Consider the following 21,465-nt stretch of genomic DNA (forward strand, 5'->3'; position numbering starts at 1 on the left):
ATGATGTTCTCTAAAGGAAGGTGTGGTGTGGTCCAAGGAGGGGAGTTACCCTCAGGCGTAATCGATAAGCATGGGGGATGAAGAAAGGAAGTGGGTAGAATATATAAAAGAAAAAAACTCAGTTGAAAGCACCGATGGCCAAAGCACCAAAACTCCTTTAGGATCCACAACTGGCCACAGCAATAGTGGAGTCATCCAAGGGGGGTAGGAGGATGGTTGGTAGACCCAGCATGGCCATGGGGCACTGGGGGCCAGGCCAGTAAGATGAGGTCTGAAGGGACCAAAAAAAGAGTGCACACTATGGTCACTTTTCCTAACGGCAATCCATTTTCACCAACAGGAACAATTTCCACTATCTTATTGGCAGTTTGATTTCAGTGTATGCATGATGCTGTTTAGCGTAAAGCAGACAAAACACCAACTGCAAATTTGATGTTACAATCAGAATGGTATAAAACCTCAGTGAGTCACTCCAACAGCAGAAAGGGATAGAAACGGCAGTTCTGTTTGGAGGTATAACAATATGCTGTTTCTAAGCTGGTCTAACTTTGCACACAATATCAATGACTACTTGTTAAGAAAATACAAGTACGTAAGCTAGAAAAAAAGTTCCCACCTGTAACAGCCAGTTATACTTTCCAGCTGCTGTACTAAAAAGTAAGCTACTTGCTATCCAGACCTTTGCAATACAACTCAGCTGATATCTGCTTCAAGCGCCTATTAATCACATCAGCCTAAGATTCAAAAGACTAAGAATTATACCTCTCAACTTCTTAGCTCAAAAATTCTGGATGTTAAAAATAATGGGGAGAGGGTCCAAAATAAGGGACAAATTTTAAATGTCGCTCTTAGAAACAACTTCTAGAATAAGAGGTTTTGCATTAGCATACATTTTCTGAAAGATATCAAGTCTGAAACTCAAATGTCTGCCACTATTCAATAACTTCAGCCTTCAATGATTTGCCAGAAAATCACACATTTTTATGAAGAAAAGACCAAAAAATATGAGGCAGAAATCAGGACATTTTGCAAAATGCTGGACATTTGAAAGGTATGCTCAGAAGTACAGTAGTACCCTGGGCATGACAGAGTAATGAACGCCTGCACACATTTCATTCTCTGCTCTAAATACTGGTCAATATCAAAATTATGGTTATGTGATACTGATGAATACATGCACATGTTTAGCTCCATCAGTGTAAGAGGGAGGGGGGAGCAGATGAAATCATTCTGGGAGGCTCACTATGCAATATGATTATCACCACTACAGTTTAGGTTTACCGGTGATAACTTGCTGCACTGCCTTTCAAAGTATCGCTTCTGGGTCTTCTTCAGTAGTTCCTCCCCTCCAGCAACAGCCAAGATAATAGCCTCAGCAAAGCGACCATCATTCAGGCAAAGGTCCACTGCACACTGGAAGTCCCCAGTTAGCAAGGCTTGGCTGATCAAACCTTCCACATCTAGAAACAGAAAACAAATAAAGGCAAAAGGCTTCATCTTGTACATAACAAGCTGATAGTTTCCAATTATCAAAGTGGTACCAGTTGTTTGAAAGTAACAGCAATTATACACATAAATGAAAGTTAAAGCAACTGTACATATCAAAACACTGCTGACAGACTGTTCGTTTGTCACATTTTTTAATCTTATTTAAACTGATGATTTATTTCTTGCTAGAGGAGGACCATAGTTATTTTAACCAAAGGAGGGGAAAAGGTCAGGAAAGCTCAGTAAGACATCAAAGATAATGTACATTAGGTGGCTGGCTTCCCTACATGTACTGAGCCCATTTCTGAAAGCAATTTCTGTATACTTTAGAGCACTTTATTAAATGAATACAGTTTGCGCCTGTACTGAGGGGTTTAAAAGTTCTTTGAAGGAAGCAGAAAGCCAAGCATGCACTACAATACAAGGTTTACCTCTTGCTACATAACTTATTTTAGAATGAAAGGCAGGAGTGGGCAACTGTGTTCAAAAATGCAAAAATATGAATCAGACACACAAGAAGTGATGACAACCAGGACAGCAGAAAAGTGATTGGTAAATGCTCTAAGGAACATAAATCATTTTATTACATACTCCAGAGTTCATTTGCCTGGGACTACAATAACACATTTGAAGAGGATTTTTTTTCTCTAGTGCAGATGATTAATAACACCAGAAGTGATAAGTCTTTGTTTAAATGACCCCATCTCATGCAGATTGTTGTAGTTTGTCCAGCTGAGCACAACCCCAACTTGACATTTTAGAAAACTGTTGGACAGGATGTCAAGCTTTGTTGTCATTCTCCTGCAACAGTAGTTTGTTATAGTTATGGCATGAGGAAAAGGGCTGTAGCCTCTTTATCCTCCATATTTACATAGCAGCTGTGCAGTCTGCCAATGCTGTTTTGAACGGCAATCCAAGCTTTTTGATCAGGGCTTTGACAGTGTGCAACCATAGTGGTGCATTCTAATACTGACAGGCATTTTTCTTGCCGTCACCCCTGGGGGGGGGGGGGGGGGGCAGTGGTGCATATAACAGGATCACTGTCTCAGCCTCAATTCTTAAGCAGATTCAATTTTTCATTATCAGCCAACAGTGTAAAGGTGTTTATCCTCTATTTTGACAGCAGGTTCTTCTAGGATGTTAGGTGACTGTTGTAAATCTATTTTCTAGGACAGCATTTCAAGGTGATGGAGTGAGTTACGCCACCCAAACCGTTTGTGATTCTGGATGTTGTTCATAGAGAACATATGAGCTGAATAAACACTGCATTCCAGTCAAAGATGCGTGTTCTAAATCCTGCAGGCATCACACACACAAATACTCACAGATAACTGCACTTGGGGTGTTAATTTAGCATACTCGTATATTACTTAACTGCAAACACAAGCACTACCTGGGTTAAGGATGATGCACCTCACACCATGTTACAGAAGGCTGTACATTACTGAGGTACTTAATTTATTTTGCATACACATTGAGGAATATTTTATTATTAATTCAGAAATAAAACAAATTAAATTTAAAACAAGTTTGCTGCAATGTAATTCAGCAACAAATGTTAACAAATTCTTTTACTTCAGACATTTTCAAGACTGATATGTTACTCTTTTCTCATATGTTTACTGAACAGCTGCAGTCTTCCATTTTTGTTACCTTTCCAGACATTTCTTTAAATCTAATTCTTGCAATATGCATGTTTATGTGGTTTGATTAAAATAACACATCAAGAATGGTGGGCTAGACTTCAGGAATAGCAGAGAGATGTTTGAAAACAGTAGTTTTGAAATCTGAGCTTCACTTTTGTAGTGTATAGGGATGAAATACATTGAAAAAGAAGAAGAGCAACACAGGCTTACAGCACTGACTTGATACTTGGGGGGGGGGGGGGTTCTTCTCCTGTCTGGCATTTTTCTCTGATCTACAAGTCAATGCTCCATGTCACTGGTTAAAAAAAAGTCACTGTTGATTGAAAACCAGGAGGTGGTTATTCAACCACTGACCAACAGGAAGATACTCCATGAGGAGCTGAGATATGCAAACAACTGGCACAAGGGTACACACTGACTTCAAACATCAGGCCACAACATTCAGTATAGTCCATTCTGGTAAAATAAATAATTCCTCAGCAAATCACATGGCAAAACATCCCTTACGACTTACATAGCAATATAGGCATATGCGAACCTGGTCATGTCTGAATGGGAACATTTGAATGCGATTGGGAAATGGAATGAAAATATCATCATATATCGACGTCTTGTCGATGACTTGTTTATTGCATGGAAGGGTGACAAGAAAAGCCTTGAGGATGCTGTTTGTCATTTCAATAACAGCAGTACATTTTTGAAATTTTCCATGACATGTTCCCCACTAGAAATCAGTTATTTGGATGTACACATCAGGAAGGTTGAAGGAAGTATTAGTACCAGCATGCACAGAAAGAAATATTATAGACCATCTTACTTACATAGGGATAGTATGCATCCCAAACATATTTTTGGTAACATAGTCACTGGACAACACTTAGAACATCAAGGTTGACAGGTAAAGACCATAACTTGGATAGGGGTTTATATGAGCTTAAAGCTGAATTTATTTCTAGGGGCTATAAAGAAGAACAACTAGAAGCGGCCTGTCGCAAGGTTCGCAGTGAAAGGGAGGGGCAAGGTGGAGCCTATTTTTCAGAAAATATTTACATAAACAAAAAACATGTGGATCAAAGACATATGTGTCTACCCATAGTGCTACCATATGCTAAAGGGGTGAATGATATGAGAAATGTTATCAACAATTGGCATATTTTGGAGACGGACACTAGGTTCTCAGAATTTTTGGAAAGCAGTCCAAGATTTGTGAACAGCAATATGAAGAATTTAAAACAAAGATTGTGTCATCAGAGGGTAAAGGTTCCATCTATTTTGCAACCAGTGGTACAACAAAGTGTAATCATTGTAAGTTTTGTCAATTTATTGATGAATCCAGATATTTTCGGCACCCTGAAACATGTCACCTATGGAGCATTAGGGCTAGTGCCAGTTGCTCCACCAGGAATGTTGTTTGTTTGGCTCACTGTTGTAAGTGTTTTAAATTTTACGTAGGGAAAACTAACAGAAGTCTCAAAGAAAGGATTAGAGATCATACTTATTGCACTCGTAAAGGCTATGAATATAGTGCTTTGGCCAAACACACTTTACAGACAGATGAAAATCACACTTTTTTGTTTCAAGTCTTACAGGTTATACATGATGATATGCGTGGTGGTGATATAACAAACCGTACTGAGGTGGCTGAATTAGAGTGGATTTTAAGGTTGGGTGCCCATCTAGCTATGGGTCTCGATGATAATGTACCCCTTAAACCCATGCTGAAGGCACGGAGACTGAGGTACTAGGGGTCCACTAAATATATGTTTTTTAAATTTTTTAAATATATGTTCTATATATTGTATCAATAAGTGGTGTATAACTAAGTGGTGCAGCACTTTGATATACCCTAAGTATATATATCTTAATTATGGAATTACTGCAACTGTAGATGTTGCTTTATGAACATCACAGGCTGCTGCTAATATGTTTATTTGGAGGCAGTTTATTTTGATTTAATTTTTTATTACATCATATTTATTATAGTTAGTATTAATGTATTAATTTCACTATTTGAGTCATTTTTATAGGAATGATGTGTTTATTAAGAAATGTTTTTTATATAATACTAAATACTGTTTTAACATCATGACTGATATGCTAAGGGACATATCCCTTTAAGGTGCAAGCACACTGAAGGTCATGTGATGTACTGTGTAGAATTCAAAAGGGCTTTGTTTGAAACAATGCAACTATCTGATGAAGCGGTCATCTTAGAACCATGAAAGTGCTTACGTATTTTCTGTCAGAATAAATTGTATTTTTTAACTTTTGTGGATTTTCAAGTTCTTAATTCTCTCTACAAGACTTTTTTCTGCTGGCTGCTGGGATTTGGTTTTCACTATTATGATGTTTATTAACTGGATGATGCAGAAAAGGATGACTTGTTGTTGGAGAGAATGGGCCTGGTGGTGCAGAGTCAGGGTTTGATTCTGCTGCTGGAGAGAGGGTGTTTACTGCTGGAGTCAATATCTTGAAGTAGGCATAAAAGTAGGTTTGTACAGAGCTTCTCTTTTTCTCATCATAAATGTCCTTATAGCAGCTGAGGCCCTCAGTAACTGTACAGTAAACTTGACAAAAGACTTCAGCTAACTCTTTATTCAAAAACTTTTTTGATTTTGGAGTTTCTAGGTCCCTATTTTCTTCCTCAAATGCTATCGTCTGCTGCTCCAGTTCCATAAGGTCTTCATTGGTCAGTTCTTTGCCATGGGAGTCAAGTACCTCTATAACATCCATGTCAGTGATGTCTAACTGCAGCTGATTACCAATATCAACCACAGCTTGCATGGCTTCAGCAATGTGATCATCTGTAGAAGTCTGTAAAGCCGGCGCAAATTGTGGGCACAATTTGTTCCACACTCCTTTCATATCGGACTGCTTTACTTCATTCTAAGAATCGGCAAAATTTTTTATGGCATCATAGATGTTATAATTCTTCCAGAATTCACTTAAGGTCATTGTATTATCTTGAATAGCCCTGACTGCTTGTGAGAAGGTCCAGCGCAGATAATATGCCTCAAATGAGGCTATTACTCCCTGATCCATTGGCTGAAGTAGCAATGTGGTGTTGGGGGGAGGGGTTAAAAATACAACCTTTACATTCAAGTGTAAATCATCTAAACTGTTTTGATGCCCAGGTGCACTGTCATGTACAAGAAGAATTTTGAAAGGAATGTTTTGGCCAGGCAATACCTTTGAACAGCAGGAACAAAATGGTTCAAGAACCAATCTTCAAAGATGGCAATTGTAAGCCAAGCCTTTGCATTTGCCTTCCAAACAACAGGAAGAGATGCCTTAATAACATGCTGTAGTGCCTTCAGACTTAAGAAGCGATACACAAGCAAGAGCTTCAACTTAAAATCATCTGAAGCAATACCCCCAAACAATAACGTTAGCCTGACTTTTGCTGCCTTATGCCCTACTGCACTTTTTTCTTCTTTTGAAATGTAAGTCCTTTCAGTCATTTTCTTCCAAAATAAGCCAGTCTTGTCTACATTAAATATTTGGTCTGGCAAATAACCTCCCTCTTCAACAACTGTTTTCCAATATTTTAGGAAAATCTCTTGCAGCACTTACATCGGCGCTTGCCACTTCACCTTGAGTTTTAATGTTATGTAAATTAGCCCTCATTTTAAAGTGATGGAGCCATCCCCTACTCCCAAAGAAATCTTTGTCATACCCACCTGCACTTGCTGCTCAAGCAGTTTTTAATTCACTGAAAAACCTTTGAGCCTTTTCTTGCACTAATGAAAGGCTAATAAAATTCCTCTGATTTTGATCATTGAACCAAATTAGCAATAACCTTTATCTCAAGAATTAAACAAACCACTCCGTTGTTTTGTAATAATCATAGTTTTCATCAGGGTATGGGCCTTTAACATGATTCAGTATTCTTTCTTTGTCTTTTAAAATTGTTCCGATTGTTGACTGGCTGTAGCCTAATGCTTTTCCATAGGCAGATGGTGCATCACCTCTCTTGCATCTCTTTATGTCCACTTTACTTTCCAGGGTGATTGCTTTCCTTTTCTTTGATACATCACCAGCACATGCATCGGATTTAAGTTTTGGAGGCATGGGTCGCGACGTCACCAAGGCAGAAGTTCACAAAAGTGTCTGGCTGAAGTATGGCACAGTACTAAAGTGGAGCTCCTCAGGATACACATACAGTACTGGAGTCTGCAGCCAAACGCTTCTCAGGTCTGATTGGTTGGTATTGCCACTGTCTACACCTAATTAATATTTCAATTCAGGTGATTCAGAGCAGTATTTTACAGACCCCCCCCTTTTTTTTTTTACACAAATAATAGTACACAAAATGATAAAATGCAGTTAAGTACAGTATAGTACAGTAGAATGTTCTAAAAAATGTTAAACTTGCCTCTTTTTAAGCTTCAATTCACATTTCTGTACTGCAGGCATCATCCACGAATGTTCAAATGTTTTCCACTCTTTCCTGCACTTTCAGACCTCTGCCAGACCTCTGCCAGACTTCCTACTGTCACCTAAACCCCAGTGAGCTGCAACGGCATTTGCCCATTCTACAAAACAGTACAGTAACTGCTTCAAAACTGTACTGAAGAAAACAGCCAATCAGATCATCAAAACAGAGACTCCCTTAACAAATCAAATCACTTGTTCTCCATGAAGGAGGAAGTAACTGCTCTAACAAGACATGCAAGCAGCTTCACAAATGGAGAAGACAGAGAAAAAGGAAAGAACAGCTTATTTCTATGATTAACAGTAAGATTTGTCATTTTAAATTTTTATTTATTTTGCCGTTTTTCTGACACTGCAGCAGCCTGTTCATATCTATGGGATGTCAGCATGTCGGATGTTCATAACCAGGGGACTGGCTGTGTAACTCAGAGCTCACCATACTCCAATGATAATTATCAATTAATTAGGTAAAATTTAATGGTATGTACTGCTAGTAATGACAGAGCGTGTGCAAAAAGACAAATTCCTACAACAGCAGCTAGGACTGGCTCAAACAAAACAGACAAGCAAGCAGCATGTATGCACTGAAGTGACTGCACATGCACTATAAAGCAATACTATGGGAAAGTCCGTTAGCCATTTAAAGGGACTTGCAGAAATATCTAAATCTGTTTTTGACCATTAAAAAGAAACAGAAATGGTTGCAAATTACAACTAGGGAGGGATGGGAATGAACAGTAGATTGATGGCACCTTCAACTCAGGAGAAGGGTATAGGTAGAGATATGCCACGGGGCCCCATCTGGGGGAATGGTCAAGCTCCTGCAACTGAGACTCACAGGGAACAAACACACCAAGACCTACACAAGTTCCTTTAGCTACAGTCATATAATTACAGTGGACCCAGCACTGCATTCACTCCAGTGTACTTTTTGGCCAGGAAGGCAACGAGGGGGGGTCAGGAGTACATAAAAAAATCTCTGAACGCTTATTTGAAGATGATCATGACTTTCAGATATTACTTCCTTCTCCTGGTTTCCCAGGATGCAGGGATCAGAAGTAACAAATTAATGAAAGGAAGTGAGAGCTTATGTTGATGATCAGAGGAACTTTAAAAAATATATATATATATATATATATATATATATATATATATATATATATATATAATTTGTGTGTATGTTATATACACACACACACATATATATATATATATATATATATATACATACATATACACACACACATACACAAGGATTCACTTTAGAAGCTTGAAATACTGAAATATCGAAATTCAGTACTTCAAGCCCATTAAGTAGAATCCTGAAAACAACAAAGCCTCAGAAGCTCGTAATTCAAAACCTCGACAGAATGCAGAGGATTCAAAATTGGCACCAGATATCCATTTGGGCCATTTATGTGATGCTAATGTTACAGCAGAAGGGAACGATGGACAGACAAATGAATTAATGGCAAAGGACAATAATTTAAATGCTTTAAAACCATCTCAAGCCCCGTTTTAGACAAATTTCACTGGACTGGGTCTAGACCTAGAACTTTTAGGACATATGCAACAGTGACAACTTCTTCTCAAGGTTTCCATAAAGTAGAAGGAATATTTGGACAAGTGAATAAGAGTTCTATTTTATTATTTGCAAAATGTGTTGGTTATAAGCCTAAGAAGTTCCAGATGCATTACATGCCAGAACAAGGAAACTGAACAGGAGATGCAGATTAGCAACCAAGAAGCAATGTCTTCTGTCAGTGGAATATAAACTGCAAAAGAAAAGCAAGTCATTTTCCTACACGGACATCACCACAGGTCATCTAAGACTATGGCACCCAGGCCTCTCATTCCCTGAAACCCCCCCTTCAGTGACTGTGAGAATCATTGTGGAGGAGCAATTTGATATATATATATATGAAAGGATTTGAGCTCGTACAGTGGACTACAGGCTGCAGTGGAACAATCGAGGGCCAAGGGCTTACAACCAGGTGTCTTAAGGGGCATAACCCACAATGACATGGTAGCAAGTGATGATGCCGCTGCTGTGCTTGCTAGCGTGTTAGTGGAAAAGAATAGCGAGAAGCACAGTTTTAAGAAGTAGGAAGTACATTGGATAAAAGCTCCTGGGCAGATGTTAACAAGCTAAACTTTCAAAGGAGTATTGAATGACTTTCCACAGGTAGCGACGAACGTCGATCTGATTGAAGGTTGGAAGACACAGTTCCATCTTTGGCCTCAGTTCAAGGGCAGATTTATGAGGAGACAACGGAACCATCGGCAGCGACTAAGGTCGGCCATTGGATTTTTCTATTTTAATAGTCTCTGAAGTTTGGAATACAGTGACTTCTGCCATTTTTTGGTTAGTTTTTTTTTTTTTTTTGCAGTGGAATTTTTTTACAGCTTGGGTTGCTGATGGTATTATCTTACGGTAACTGAGTGGCGACTTCCAATTGTGTTCCTTCGGATTATTTACAGGTACTGTCAGACGGTAATAATTTTTGGTTTCTTCGGCAATCGAACTTTTCTATGTCTTACTATCGGCTGGTATGTTTTAGTACAACCCATAAATTGAAGCAAAAACAGTCATAAATCACCACTGGACATTTATTGTGTTGTTTTGGATTATTAACAGGTATTGTGGGATGCTATATCATTTTGTGTTTCTCATATTCAGAACTTATCTATGCCCTATTATTGGCTGATATTTATTAGTGTAATCAGCAATTTCACCATGATAGTTATTAACCAGCATTGGTCATTTTGGCTGATTGCATTTGCCTTGATTTGGTTATATCTTGGTAATATTTCATTGAGGCCTAGCGGTCTGGGTTTCATCTTTATTTCCAGGACATTCATTGGACACTTTTCACACCACAAGGATTTTTCCCATTATTGTTATAATATGGTCATGGCATCATTCTTTTTGGGACATGATTCATAACTTTATATTGTTCACCTTCTAATACTATTTCTGGTTGCCTTTCATGAGACATATACATACAGCTATTATGGTTTAGGGAATTTGCATTTTTATGAATGCTTTGCTACTAGGGAAAATTATTTTGCCTTATACAGCATTAGAATTGCCATCTGTTCTTATGAAGTTGGAAAGTTGCTACAGTAAAAGGTTTTGTGTTGCCATGAGTTTTCTGGAGGATATGAATTCTGAAACTCAAACGTCTTGTCATTCAGTTGACAAATACCTTGTTTAATTACTACTGCCCTTTACTGCTTGATGTTTTGTGTAAAGCATACCTTTGTTACCACAGCTAAACTCTCCTTTTTAATGTAACATATTTTTGTATATTGTAATGCCAAGACTTTATATTTTTCTTTTTACTGTACTGTTTTGTGACTTATCTCTGCATATATTTGTAACTAAGATTTGGACTTTATTTAGGCCAAGACTTAAACTCTGATGGAACTATTGTATGCTGTAATTGTCTTTGTATTTGCCATCTTTGCTTCTAAATACACTCCTTCTCTCATAATGTTACACTATTCTCTAATACTCATACTGCTGGCTACTTATGTAATCACCTTGTATGAAAACCAGATGCTTACTGATTATCAGTACCCAAATGGCCATACTATCACACCAGACGTAAAACAGCCCACGTTTAGTCATATTAATCAATATGGGTCCAACTCTAAGACTTGCTCACTCTTTCAGCCTGCAAACCCCAGGCACACAAGCTCTAGAGCCAAACAATATTACAAACTTTTAAACAAACTCCTGAAACTTATGCCAAACAATATTACAAACTTTTAAACAAACTCCTGAAACTTATCACTAAGTATAGCCCTAGTTTTATACTTGGTGGTGACATTCATCCCAACCCTGTCCCATCCACCTCTGATATATATACCCCCCTCTATCTGCCACCTAAGTCACAAAACTACAATTAGTAGACCTACCAACTCTCTCCTGGCCTGAAATCTCAATATTAGAAGCATCAATAACAAGGTACATGAACTGCATGCACTCCTGGCTGTCCACTCCCCTGAGATTCTCGGTCTATCTGAGACCTGGTTAAAACCTACCACAACTGATGATGAAGTGTTACCACCTGGGTACAACATTCACAGGCTAGACCGTGCTTCCAGGAAGGGGGTGGGGTAGCTATACTCTATAAATCTGCATTGACTGTGACCATAGATGTTAATTAACCACCTCAAATTAATAACTCAAAAATCCTGGCCACTAAATTGCAAATTAACAAAAGTAAATGCATCAATATTATCTGTATGTATATTCCCCCGGGTAATAATATAGCCACACTCGAAGATACCCTACACTGGACTTCATGTCATTACCTTCAAGAAACCCTATTACTTGGTGACTTTAACATAGACTGGGTCACCTGTTCCTCAGAATCCCCTTCCACCCACATCAACCTGCATGCATTTACTCAACTCATAACCACCCCAACCAGGTTAGGTAATCCCAAACATAAAGAAAGCATACTAGACTGGGTACTTGTAAATAATAACCCCCAACTATACACTGCTGGTACCTTCCCCGATGATCTGAGTGATCACCTTCTTACTTATATAGTTAAGCAAAAAGTCATTATTCCTCATCAATCCTTACTCAGGAAAGTCAGAAACAAAGTAAACTATGACCCTGTCAAATTCAAACAGGAACTTTACTCCCCTTAGAAGAGGCAGGTGCATATTTTAACAATAGATTTCTTGATATCCTTGACTTGCATGTACCTGCCCGTTCTAAGCGAACAAATCAAAAACTGCCCCATGGCTGTCTAAAGAATCTAGACTAAAAATTTCCAGCAGAAACAAAATCTGGGCTTTATGGCGCTCCACTAAAGACCCCTACAATCATGTTAAATACAGGAAAGCTAGGAATGAGACTAAAAAATCCATTCTACAAGACAAAAAAACAATACTACTGTAATTTACAGACAGCAAACCAGAACAATCCTCAGAAGATTTGGGCAAGTCTGATTAATCTACTCCATCTTGGAAAAATGTCTACCCCTATCCCCATCACTACCATTGATAAATCTCCTGAGGCTGTCTCAGACAGTTTTAACCATTCCTTTAGAGAGACAATTCAAGCCCTAGCTAGCCAACTACCTCCCAGCTCCCCTGGCCCTGACAGTACCACCCCTATAAACCTACTCTCTTTCAGCTTCCAACCAGTGTCCACATCAAATGTCCGTACCTTGCTCAAAAAATTAAAACCCACCACACTCTCAGCTGATCAACTCCCTGCTGAGTACCTTCAAAAATCAGCTGATGTCATAGCCTATATCCAGTATCTATACTAATTAACTGCACCATAACAGAGGCAAAAATTCCCACCATTTGGAAAACATCCTATGTAATCCCACTACTTAAAGGAGGTTCCTCCACTGAATTCTTCAATTACAGACTGATAGCTATACTTTCGCCACTAGCTAAGATTATGGAAAAATGTATACACAAACAACTCATGCACCACTTAAATTAGAATCACCTCAAGGCCGATACCCAACATGGCTTCCATCCATACCACAGCACAACCACAGCCCTACTAGCATTCACCAATACCATTAATAATAATCGTAACAATAATCAAATATCCTCATCCCTCTTCTTGGATCTTTCGAAAGTATTTGACATGGTGGATCACCAACTTTTGATTCACACCCTGCAATCTTTGTCTAAATACCAGTGCCATTCAATGGTTTAAATCTTACCTCAGTGGGAGGCAGCATGCTGCCCTCTGGCAGAACAAGCTCTCCAACCTATGACCTAACACGCTTGGAGCGCCACAAGGCTCCATATTAGGACCCCTACTGTTTTCCATCTTTATAAACAACCTATATACAGTCATCCCGAATGTATTCCACCCTGATTTGCTCAGCCACATCTCCCTCAGAATTAAGGTCTGTTACCCAAGCCACCTTTAATACTATAGAAACCTGGCTCTCCGAATGTCGATTTATTGCTAAATCCCAAAAAAACTAAAATGCTGTTATTCTCTTCAACACAAAGGTCCACACTGTTTACCTTCACCATAAATGCAAAAGATGGCACAATAATCACCCCCGATTCCTCTACAAAACTGTTAGGAGTAATAATTGATAATAACCTAAAATTTGACGTTCATGTAAACCAAATGATCAAAACCATCAATAAAAAACTAGGGTCACTGCATAGAATAAAAGCCTTCCTAACCCCTCTGGCTATGGTTGCATAGCACGCTCCCACCTGCTTTCAACACTTTTATATGCATCCCCCCTTCTCTCTAATCTAAATAAAATACTTAATAGACCCTCAATCTGTTACAACCACATTGCCAGGTTTGCCACTGGCCTACCTTTTAGAACACATCATTGCATCAACCTTAAACAGTTTGGGTGGCTAGAACTTCCCAGTCTAATCCAATATAGCCTTTTGATTATTGCTAATAAAATCCTCTATTATCCAGATAACACACCAGCTCTTAAAAATATGATCACCCTCACAACAATCCAAGACTGCTCCGATCCTCAGACTACAAATTAAGAAAATTAAAATTAACAATGTAGCTGGTGACTCTCTCTATGCAAACTCTGCAGGCAAAGCATGGAACCTCCTTCCAGCTAACATTACTTTGCTCTCTTCCCTATCCCAATTCAAAGCTAAACTCAAACAACATCTGGCACTAAACTGGCTTTGCCACTTTAACAAGCCTGGCTAACTCTCACCTTGAATATATATATTCTATTAATCAAATTACTGTTATTTTTTTCTCCTGACTGTTATCAGGGGTAACTGGAACTTGTAATATTGTCTATTTCATGCCTGCTTATGTCATTTGTAAATATCTCATCTGTAATATGTCTTCTTTGTTATTACTTATCTGTCTACCTTGGTAATATGCCTTCTTTGTTATTACTTATCTGTTTACCTTGGAGCTTTTCTCCCCGGGCCTCCACTGAAAATGGACATTAATCCAGTTGGACTATCCCGGTCAACAAATGTAAAATCAATAAATATATATATATATATATGGTTCCCCTTCAAACCATTGAACGTTTAAAACATCGAAGTTCAGATCATCGAGATCAGATCAAATTTTAAAACTTTGAAGGTTTGAAGGGGAAGAAAAAGGTAAGTGTAGGTGGGAGAATGTTTGTGTTTCTGCAGGGCACCAAGGTGCCCTGCATACTGTGTGCGTCTACGTGCCATCTATGTGATGGCACTACAGATAGGATACGGAAAATCTCCTGTTTAATGCTTCTGCATATAGCGCTAAACGGGATATTTCCCTTTACTCCACTATAGTGCGGTCTCAGAGTTGGAATATTAAAGTAGGGGGGTGGGGTGGGGAGAAGCCCCCCTGCATACAATTGTTAAAATTTATTTTTCTTTTTTTTTTTTTGGTTACACTTGTAACCTTCGATGTTTCAACATTCGATGTTCTGGTCTCGACAATCAGAAGTTCGATGTTTTGCAATTTCGATGGTTAGAAGTGGAACCATTTTATATATATATACATATATATATATATATATATATATATATATATATATATATACACACACACACACACACACACACACACACACACACACACACACGTGTGTGTATGTATATTATACATCTATCTATGCGCACACACACACACCTTATCCAAAAGTTTTGCATGGAGTATCACATCCCAGGTGCACAGAAAAATGTATTTCACATAAAAAAATAAACCAGCAATCTGGTGTGATTAAAAAAAGACAGATACTGACAGGTTGTATAAGTGAAACTGGTTTATCTCATTTTTCCAACTGCATAAGGGAATCATTTTTTTTTTAATCACACCAGTGTGCTGTGGTGGTGCTGCGGTAGTGTTGTTGCCTCACAGTACGACGTTGTACTGTTCGATTCTCAGCTTGAGCGTCTTCTGTGTGGAGACATGCGTGAATGGGCATACCTTCATTGAAGGTTGTGCATCAGGGCTGGCAACTCGGCACGTAAAAATCTTCTGCCAATCATTAGCGAACCGGAGTTCCGCTGTGGCGACCCCTAACTGGGAAAAAGCCGAAAGACACAACAACAACCAGTGTGCTGTTTTATGTGGATGTGTGTGTATGTATGTATGAGTGCGTATCTATCTATATAGTTACATAGATATAAATATATGTTGCTGAATTTTCTGTAAGTAAACTGTTTTGTTCTTTAGCCGAGACAGTACTGTTAAAAGTAGAAGCCACAGCATTTACAATCTGCCTTGGTAGGAGCTTGGCTGATTTGTAAAAGCTCTTAGATCTGTTTTTTTTTTTTCCAGATTGATTGTTAGCCTGGTATTTGTTTAAGTCTATACATCACTGATCTAAAACATATTCCTGGCCATTTTGTCTCGCATGTTGACATGATATACTTTGGATGACCAGCTGTAGTGTCTGATTTGTCTGGCTTCTTTTATCAGCTTGAATTTTTCCCCAAGTCTCCTGCTCTTTTGCTTCTGCTGTTTTAAAAGCTAGTGTATCTGGCTTTCACTCTTTATGGTAATCTGACTACCAAATATTTGATTGTTGCTGACAACTGTCTAAGCGGACTTTTCCCAACCACTGTTTTGCATAGATTCATCATAATTAAAACCACTCAACAAACAAGTATCGTTCATTAGCAAACCTTCTTTACTACAAATAGCAATTTTCACAAAGCTCTCATCTGCTTAGGATCCTTGCCACGCTCTGAAAGGGTCCTGAATAAATCAACTGCCATTCCTGGCAATTAAAAGATATATTTTATTGCTTTACATTTCATTTAACTTCTTTATCTTACAATTTTGTCACTTAAAATATTTTCTCAAGTACCTCCAATATCGTATTGTTTGCTGATTTCTGAGAAATGCACTTTTGAAAAGCTTTACTGGCAATGTTACTGTATAAGTTGCTACTTTGTATTTTTGTTGGTACTTAATTGTTGCATTCCTGCACTTTCCTCCCTGCTAAAGGGATTCTACAGTTTCCTTTAAGTGCCTGTACAAATGTGGTGTCTTTGAAAGGCTTCTGTCTGATTCCCACAGAGCTCAGTAACTATTGTTGCACTTGCCTGAGCCTCTCAAATGATTTCCTTGCATCACATACCATCCAGACTGCACTTAAAGATAATTTATTGTTGCATTTGTACATTTATCTGTATTTAAGGCTAAAATTACTGCATTTAGTAAATCTGTCTTGATATTGGTCTGACTGACTTAAAATCACCTTGTCTAGCTAGCTTGTTAAAGTTGTTTTGCAGTAGCATACACACTCGAGCAATCTTTTGTTTTTTTGCTTTTACATTAAGAGGACTGGGATATTTCATTTACTGGCAGTAGGTGATGGTCTGGTCTATCCGAGTTGGAAAACACAGACATTCCCCTATAAAAGTAACACTGGAACTGTAACCTGCAGTTTAGTGATGCACTGCACAAAGTCAAGCTCAGAGCAGCTAACTTGTGTGCCAAATAGCACTAATATCATATCCTAGCGCTATTCAACTCTAGTCCCTAACCCTACAGACCACTCTAGAAGACCTCTGTAAAACCCAGTCCTCAAACCTTAGTAGCCTACACCATATCTCTCAAATGTCCAGATTTTTGTCTCATACTTTTGGTCTGTTCCTCAAAAAATTTCTGGATTTTGGGCAATTCTCTAGGGATGAGCTGACATACATATGAGTTTCAGACTTTGCATCCGTCAGAAAATGCATTATAACTTAAATGCTATTATTCTAGCAACTTTCTAAATTTATAAGAGCAGTACTTAAAATTCGTCCCTATTTTTGGTTGGGCCTTTGTCCCACCATTATTTCAGGCTTTGTCCACATTTCTTGCACTAAAAGGTTGAGAAGTATGGTCCACACTAATACAGGTCTGGAAAACATTGCTGTGCAATCTCCAAATGTCTCAGAACAAGCTTGCTAGATAGGGGCATCCTCAAACAATGTTGCAAGTGTCTCATGTTCACTGACAACCTTTTAATTCTTAAGGAAATCAACACAATATGCAAGAGATGTACATAAACAATTTCCTTGGAGGCAAAAATCTCACATACAGACAGGGTTGTCAAGAACATACCATCTTATGCTGAGGCACTAAAAGCCCATCTCCCCAAAACCTCAAAGAACTTCTAAGCCTGAAAACAACAATGCCTATATCCTCAACAACTTCTGACGCACATGCCAAAAGTAACACCAAATACCACACAGAAGCCTACATGTACTGGACCTCCAAAAAACAAAGCCCAGACAAAGCAACCTACATCCTATTAAGTGACAGTTTGTCAAAATACAACGTCCTGCACAACACAGAGTTCACAACAGCCTATGCAGAATTATTCACAGAAACACTGTACAAACATGTAAATGGTTTTACAGTGTCTGCTGTGCCTACCAGAAGTAAGCACAAAGCACAGCACAAAAATAAACCACACTGGTAGAATCCAAGTCTTAACAGGGTATATAACAGAAAAAAAAATCATGGTCAACGTCCGAAACAGCAACTGTCACAATTACAACAGGTCATTAATAAAACTAAACAAGAAACTAAGAGGACTAATTAAATCCAACAAGGCCAATTATCAAGTCAAGATAGCTTCTCAAGCTAAAGATGACCACAAGACCTTCTACAGCTATGTCCAAAACCTTAAAGGTAACACACAAGAGTGTGCAGAACTAGTAGTAAATGGTACCACCTTCAATGAGCAGAGTGAATCAGTGAATCTGCTGGCCAACCAGTTTAGCTCAAACTTTACCCCCCACTCCCCGCTGCCACCCCTTATGAAATCTTTACCAGAATAACCCTTCCAACTATCTGCAGAGAGCAAGTTATAGCAGCGCTCACTAAGGCTAAAAAAATACACATCCGCAATATCCCAGGTTGCCTCCTAAATAACCTAAAACATGAATTAGGACCACTTGAGTCATTTTTCAACTAGACTCAAAACAGGCAACATACCAGGCAAATGGAGGATGGCAACAGCTATCCTGCTTCACAAGGGTAGACCATCAACTGACCCCTTAAAGTACAGACCCATTAGTCTGACTAGTCTAATATGCAAAACCATGCAATGAATTATCATGGAAATGACTGACACATTGGCAACTTACAGACACTGGTCACATCCCAGTCTGGTTTTGTCAAAGGAAGGTCATACCTACCTAACCTGGTAGACTTCTTTGAGAAGGTAACCAAGGCAATGGATGTGGGGAAAATGATGCATACACAGTCTGAGCTAAGGCATTCAACACAATACCCCACTCAGGTGTTGTGCACATACTCACAAAACTAGGCATAAATCTCTATACAACTTACTGGATTGAACGCTGGCTCACAGATAGGACCCAAGAATTCAGGATTGGTGATACCACCTCCATCAACAAGCAGGTCACCAGTGGAGTACCACAGGACTCCATGCTGAACAGACTATTTGACATTTACTTCTCAGAGTTCAAGGCTAATGTCAAAGGCCTCTGGCTCACCAAGTTTGAAGAAGACTGCAAACTGGGAAGTATCATAAATTCTCCTCTTATAGGTCCATGCGTGTTTACTAGGCTAACGAACACAAGGGCCTTTTTAAGCCTAGCCTTGGCACTAGCATCCTGCAACACGGTCTAACACAAATGACTGGTGCCAAAGCCATAGATTAAAACTTTATTTTATTTTTTATTGTACATTTAATAACCGGGAAAGTCCGACTGGACACAGGTCCATTTTCAGCGGAGGCCCGGGGAGAAAAGCTCCAATTTAAAACAATAGTACATAAGAGTTGAATGAGTGTACAAATACATATCATCAAATACATAAGCATACCATTAAGACATACAAATACACATATAAGAATATATTTCACATTTCTGCATACACATAAGAATCCATTTCAGCAAATTTCTTTTTTTTTTTTGTGAACTCCATAGGACAGGTTGTACGATAAGTAAGAATAAGTATTCAAGAGGTTAGCAGGACTAACAGGTGATCTTTAGCAGAATCCTTGCGACACTGCAATGTAATGGATTAGTCTTGGGAGTCAAATGGGCAAAGCCACTTGTCGGAATAGTGGGTTTTGAGAAGTTTTTTAAATTGCGAAGCAGAGCTTGTAGACATTATGTGATTTGGGAGTGAGTTCCAGATTTTGGCTATCGTGCAGGCAGAGAGATTTACCAGCTTCATTTCTATGTTTGATGAGATTTTGGTTGGTGGATCTTAAGGCTCAGGTGGTGGTGTAGGGCTGTGTTAGATCTTGTAGTGCTTGAGTTTTGTCTGGGAGGTAGTACAGTTTGTGAGCTATAGAGAGTTGATTAATAGGCAGTAGTTGGGGCATCGCAAGCCAGTTGAGTTGTTTGAGGGAAAGACAGTGATGGGATCTATTAGAGGCATCCGAAGCAAACTTGGCAATCTTGTTATAGCAAGATTTCATTTTTTTAAGTTCAGTATGGCGAAGATTAGTCAAGATTGGGGAGGCATAATGGAGGGTGGATAAGAGGTGAGTTCTTGCAAAAGTGACTTTGGTATAATTGGTCATGAATTGCTTGGTCCTGTACAGGGGACCAAGATTTTTTGTTTACTTTTTTGATTGTTTGGGCTATGTGTATATCACATTTAAAATTGTTATCGATTACTACACCTAGTAGTTTTGTGTGTGTTGTTAGGTTGATTGTGGTATTGTCCTTGGAGTTTATGGTGAAATCATTTTTCAGAGGAGGAGATCTACCAGGGCTGAAGAGAATTAGTTTTTTTTTTTTTGGGATTGAGTATAACTTTAATGTTAGTAAACCATGCTTCAGCAAGAGTAAAGTTATGTTGTGTTATTGTTTGAAGTTTGCTTAAGGTGGGGGGGTGCACTTATAATGGTGGTGTCGTCTGCATATTGCACTATGGACACAAACCAGGCCAAATGTTCACTCAGCAATTTAATGGAAAACAAGTGCGGCAAAGTCTTAAAATTCCACCAAACAGTTGTTGTAGTGGTACATAAAATCAGTAAAGTAAAACCATACATTGCATAAATATCCAATGTAGAAATTAAGGTAAGCACTTTCGTCTGATCTAGTCACAGACTTTTTCAAAACCATAGAAAAGCATTACATCATGGTATAAATAGTAGCTTAATTAAAATCAATTAACATTTTAAAGAAACAGTAATATGTTTTACGAAGGCAAAACTGAAAGACCCCTGAGAAAAAGGATTTATGAACACTCATATGCTATAGAAACCCATAATCACAACAATGCTTTGCCCAGACATGCACTGAAATGTGACAACTTTACAGGCTATGTTTGGCATTTTAGAAGTAGTCAGATACAATGAGAGGGGAAGAGATTGGTGTAATGAATTAGCAAGAAGGGAATTGATGTGGCAGTTGTCACTAAATGCCACCCAACCACCAGGTATCAGTGACCACTTATCTTTGGTGCCTGTACTGAAACAAAGGGCACTTAAGTTATAAAGGTATTTTATAAGGTTTGAAAAACAATTTAGCTAGAAAGTATAGAATATACATAAAACACACATTTCTTTACAAATATACTAGCAAGTGTAATTCTCACGTCCCAGTTTTAACCTGTTTCTTTAAAATGTTAATTGATTTTGATTAAGCTACTATTTATACCATGATGCAATACTTTTCTATGGTTTTGAAAAAGTCTGTGACTAGATCAGACGAAAGCGCTTACCTTAATTTCTGCATTGGATATTTATGCAACGGATGGTTTTACTTTACTGATTTTATGTACCACTACAACAACTGTTTGGTGGAATTTTAAGACTTTGCTGCACTTGTTTTCCATTAAATTGCTGAGTGAACTTTTGGCCTGGTTTGTGCTTCTGGGTACTTGAGTCAGTTACAGGAGTGTTTTTGTGTTACTAGTGGATTTTACACTCATGCATGCTCTTTTTTATTTGTGGTTGGTGCTGAGCATTTG

General features: G+C 38.5%; 1 protein-coding gene across 1 annotated transcript in view; it reads right to left on the reverse strand.

The window, feature by feature from the left end:
* Positions 1–21,465, reverse strand: part of SEC31B (SEC31 homolog B, COPII coat complex component) — a 1,631,704-nt gene that overhangs the window by 468,370 nt on the left and 1,141,869 nt on the right. Inside the window, exon 18 of the mRNA XM_044055612.1 lies at positions 1,282–1,460. Within this exon, the coding sequence (XP_043911547.1) occupies positions 1,282–1,460 (179 nt within the window). The remainder of the gene's footprint in view (positions 1–1,281; positions 1,461–21,465) is intronic.

The sequence above is a fragment of the Protopterus annectens genome, chromosome 14.part0 (genome assembly GCF_019279795.1).
Source record: "Protopterus annectens isolate FY-2018-M chromosome 14.part0, PAN1.0, whole genome shotgun sequence".
Classification (NCBI taxonomy): Eukaryota; Metazoa; Chordata; order Ceratodontiformes; family Protopteridae; genus Protopterus; species Protopterus annectens.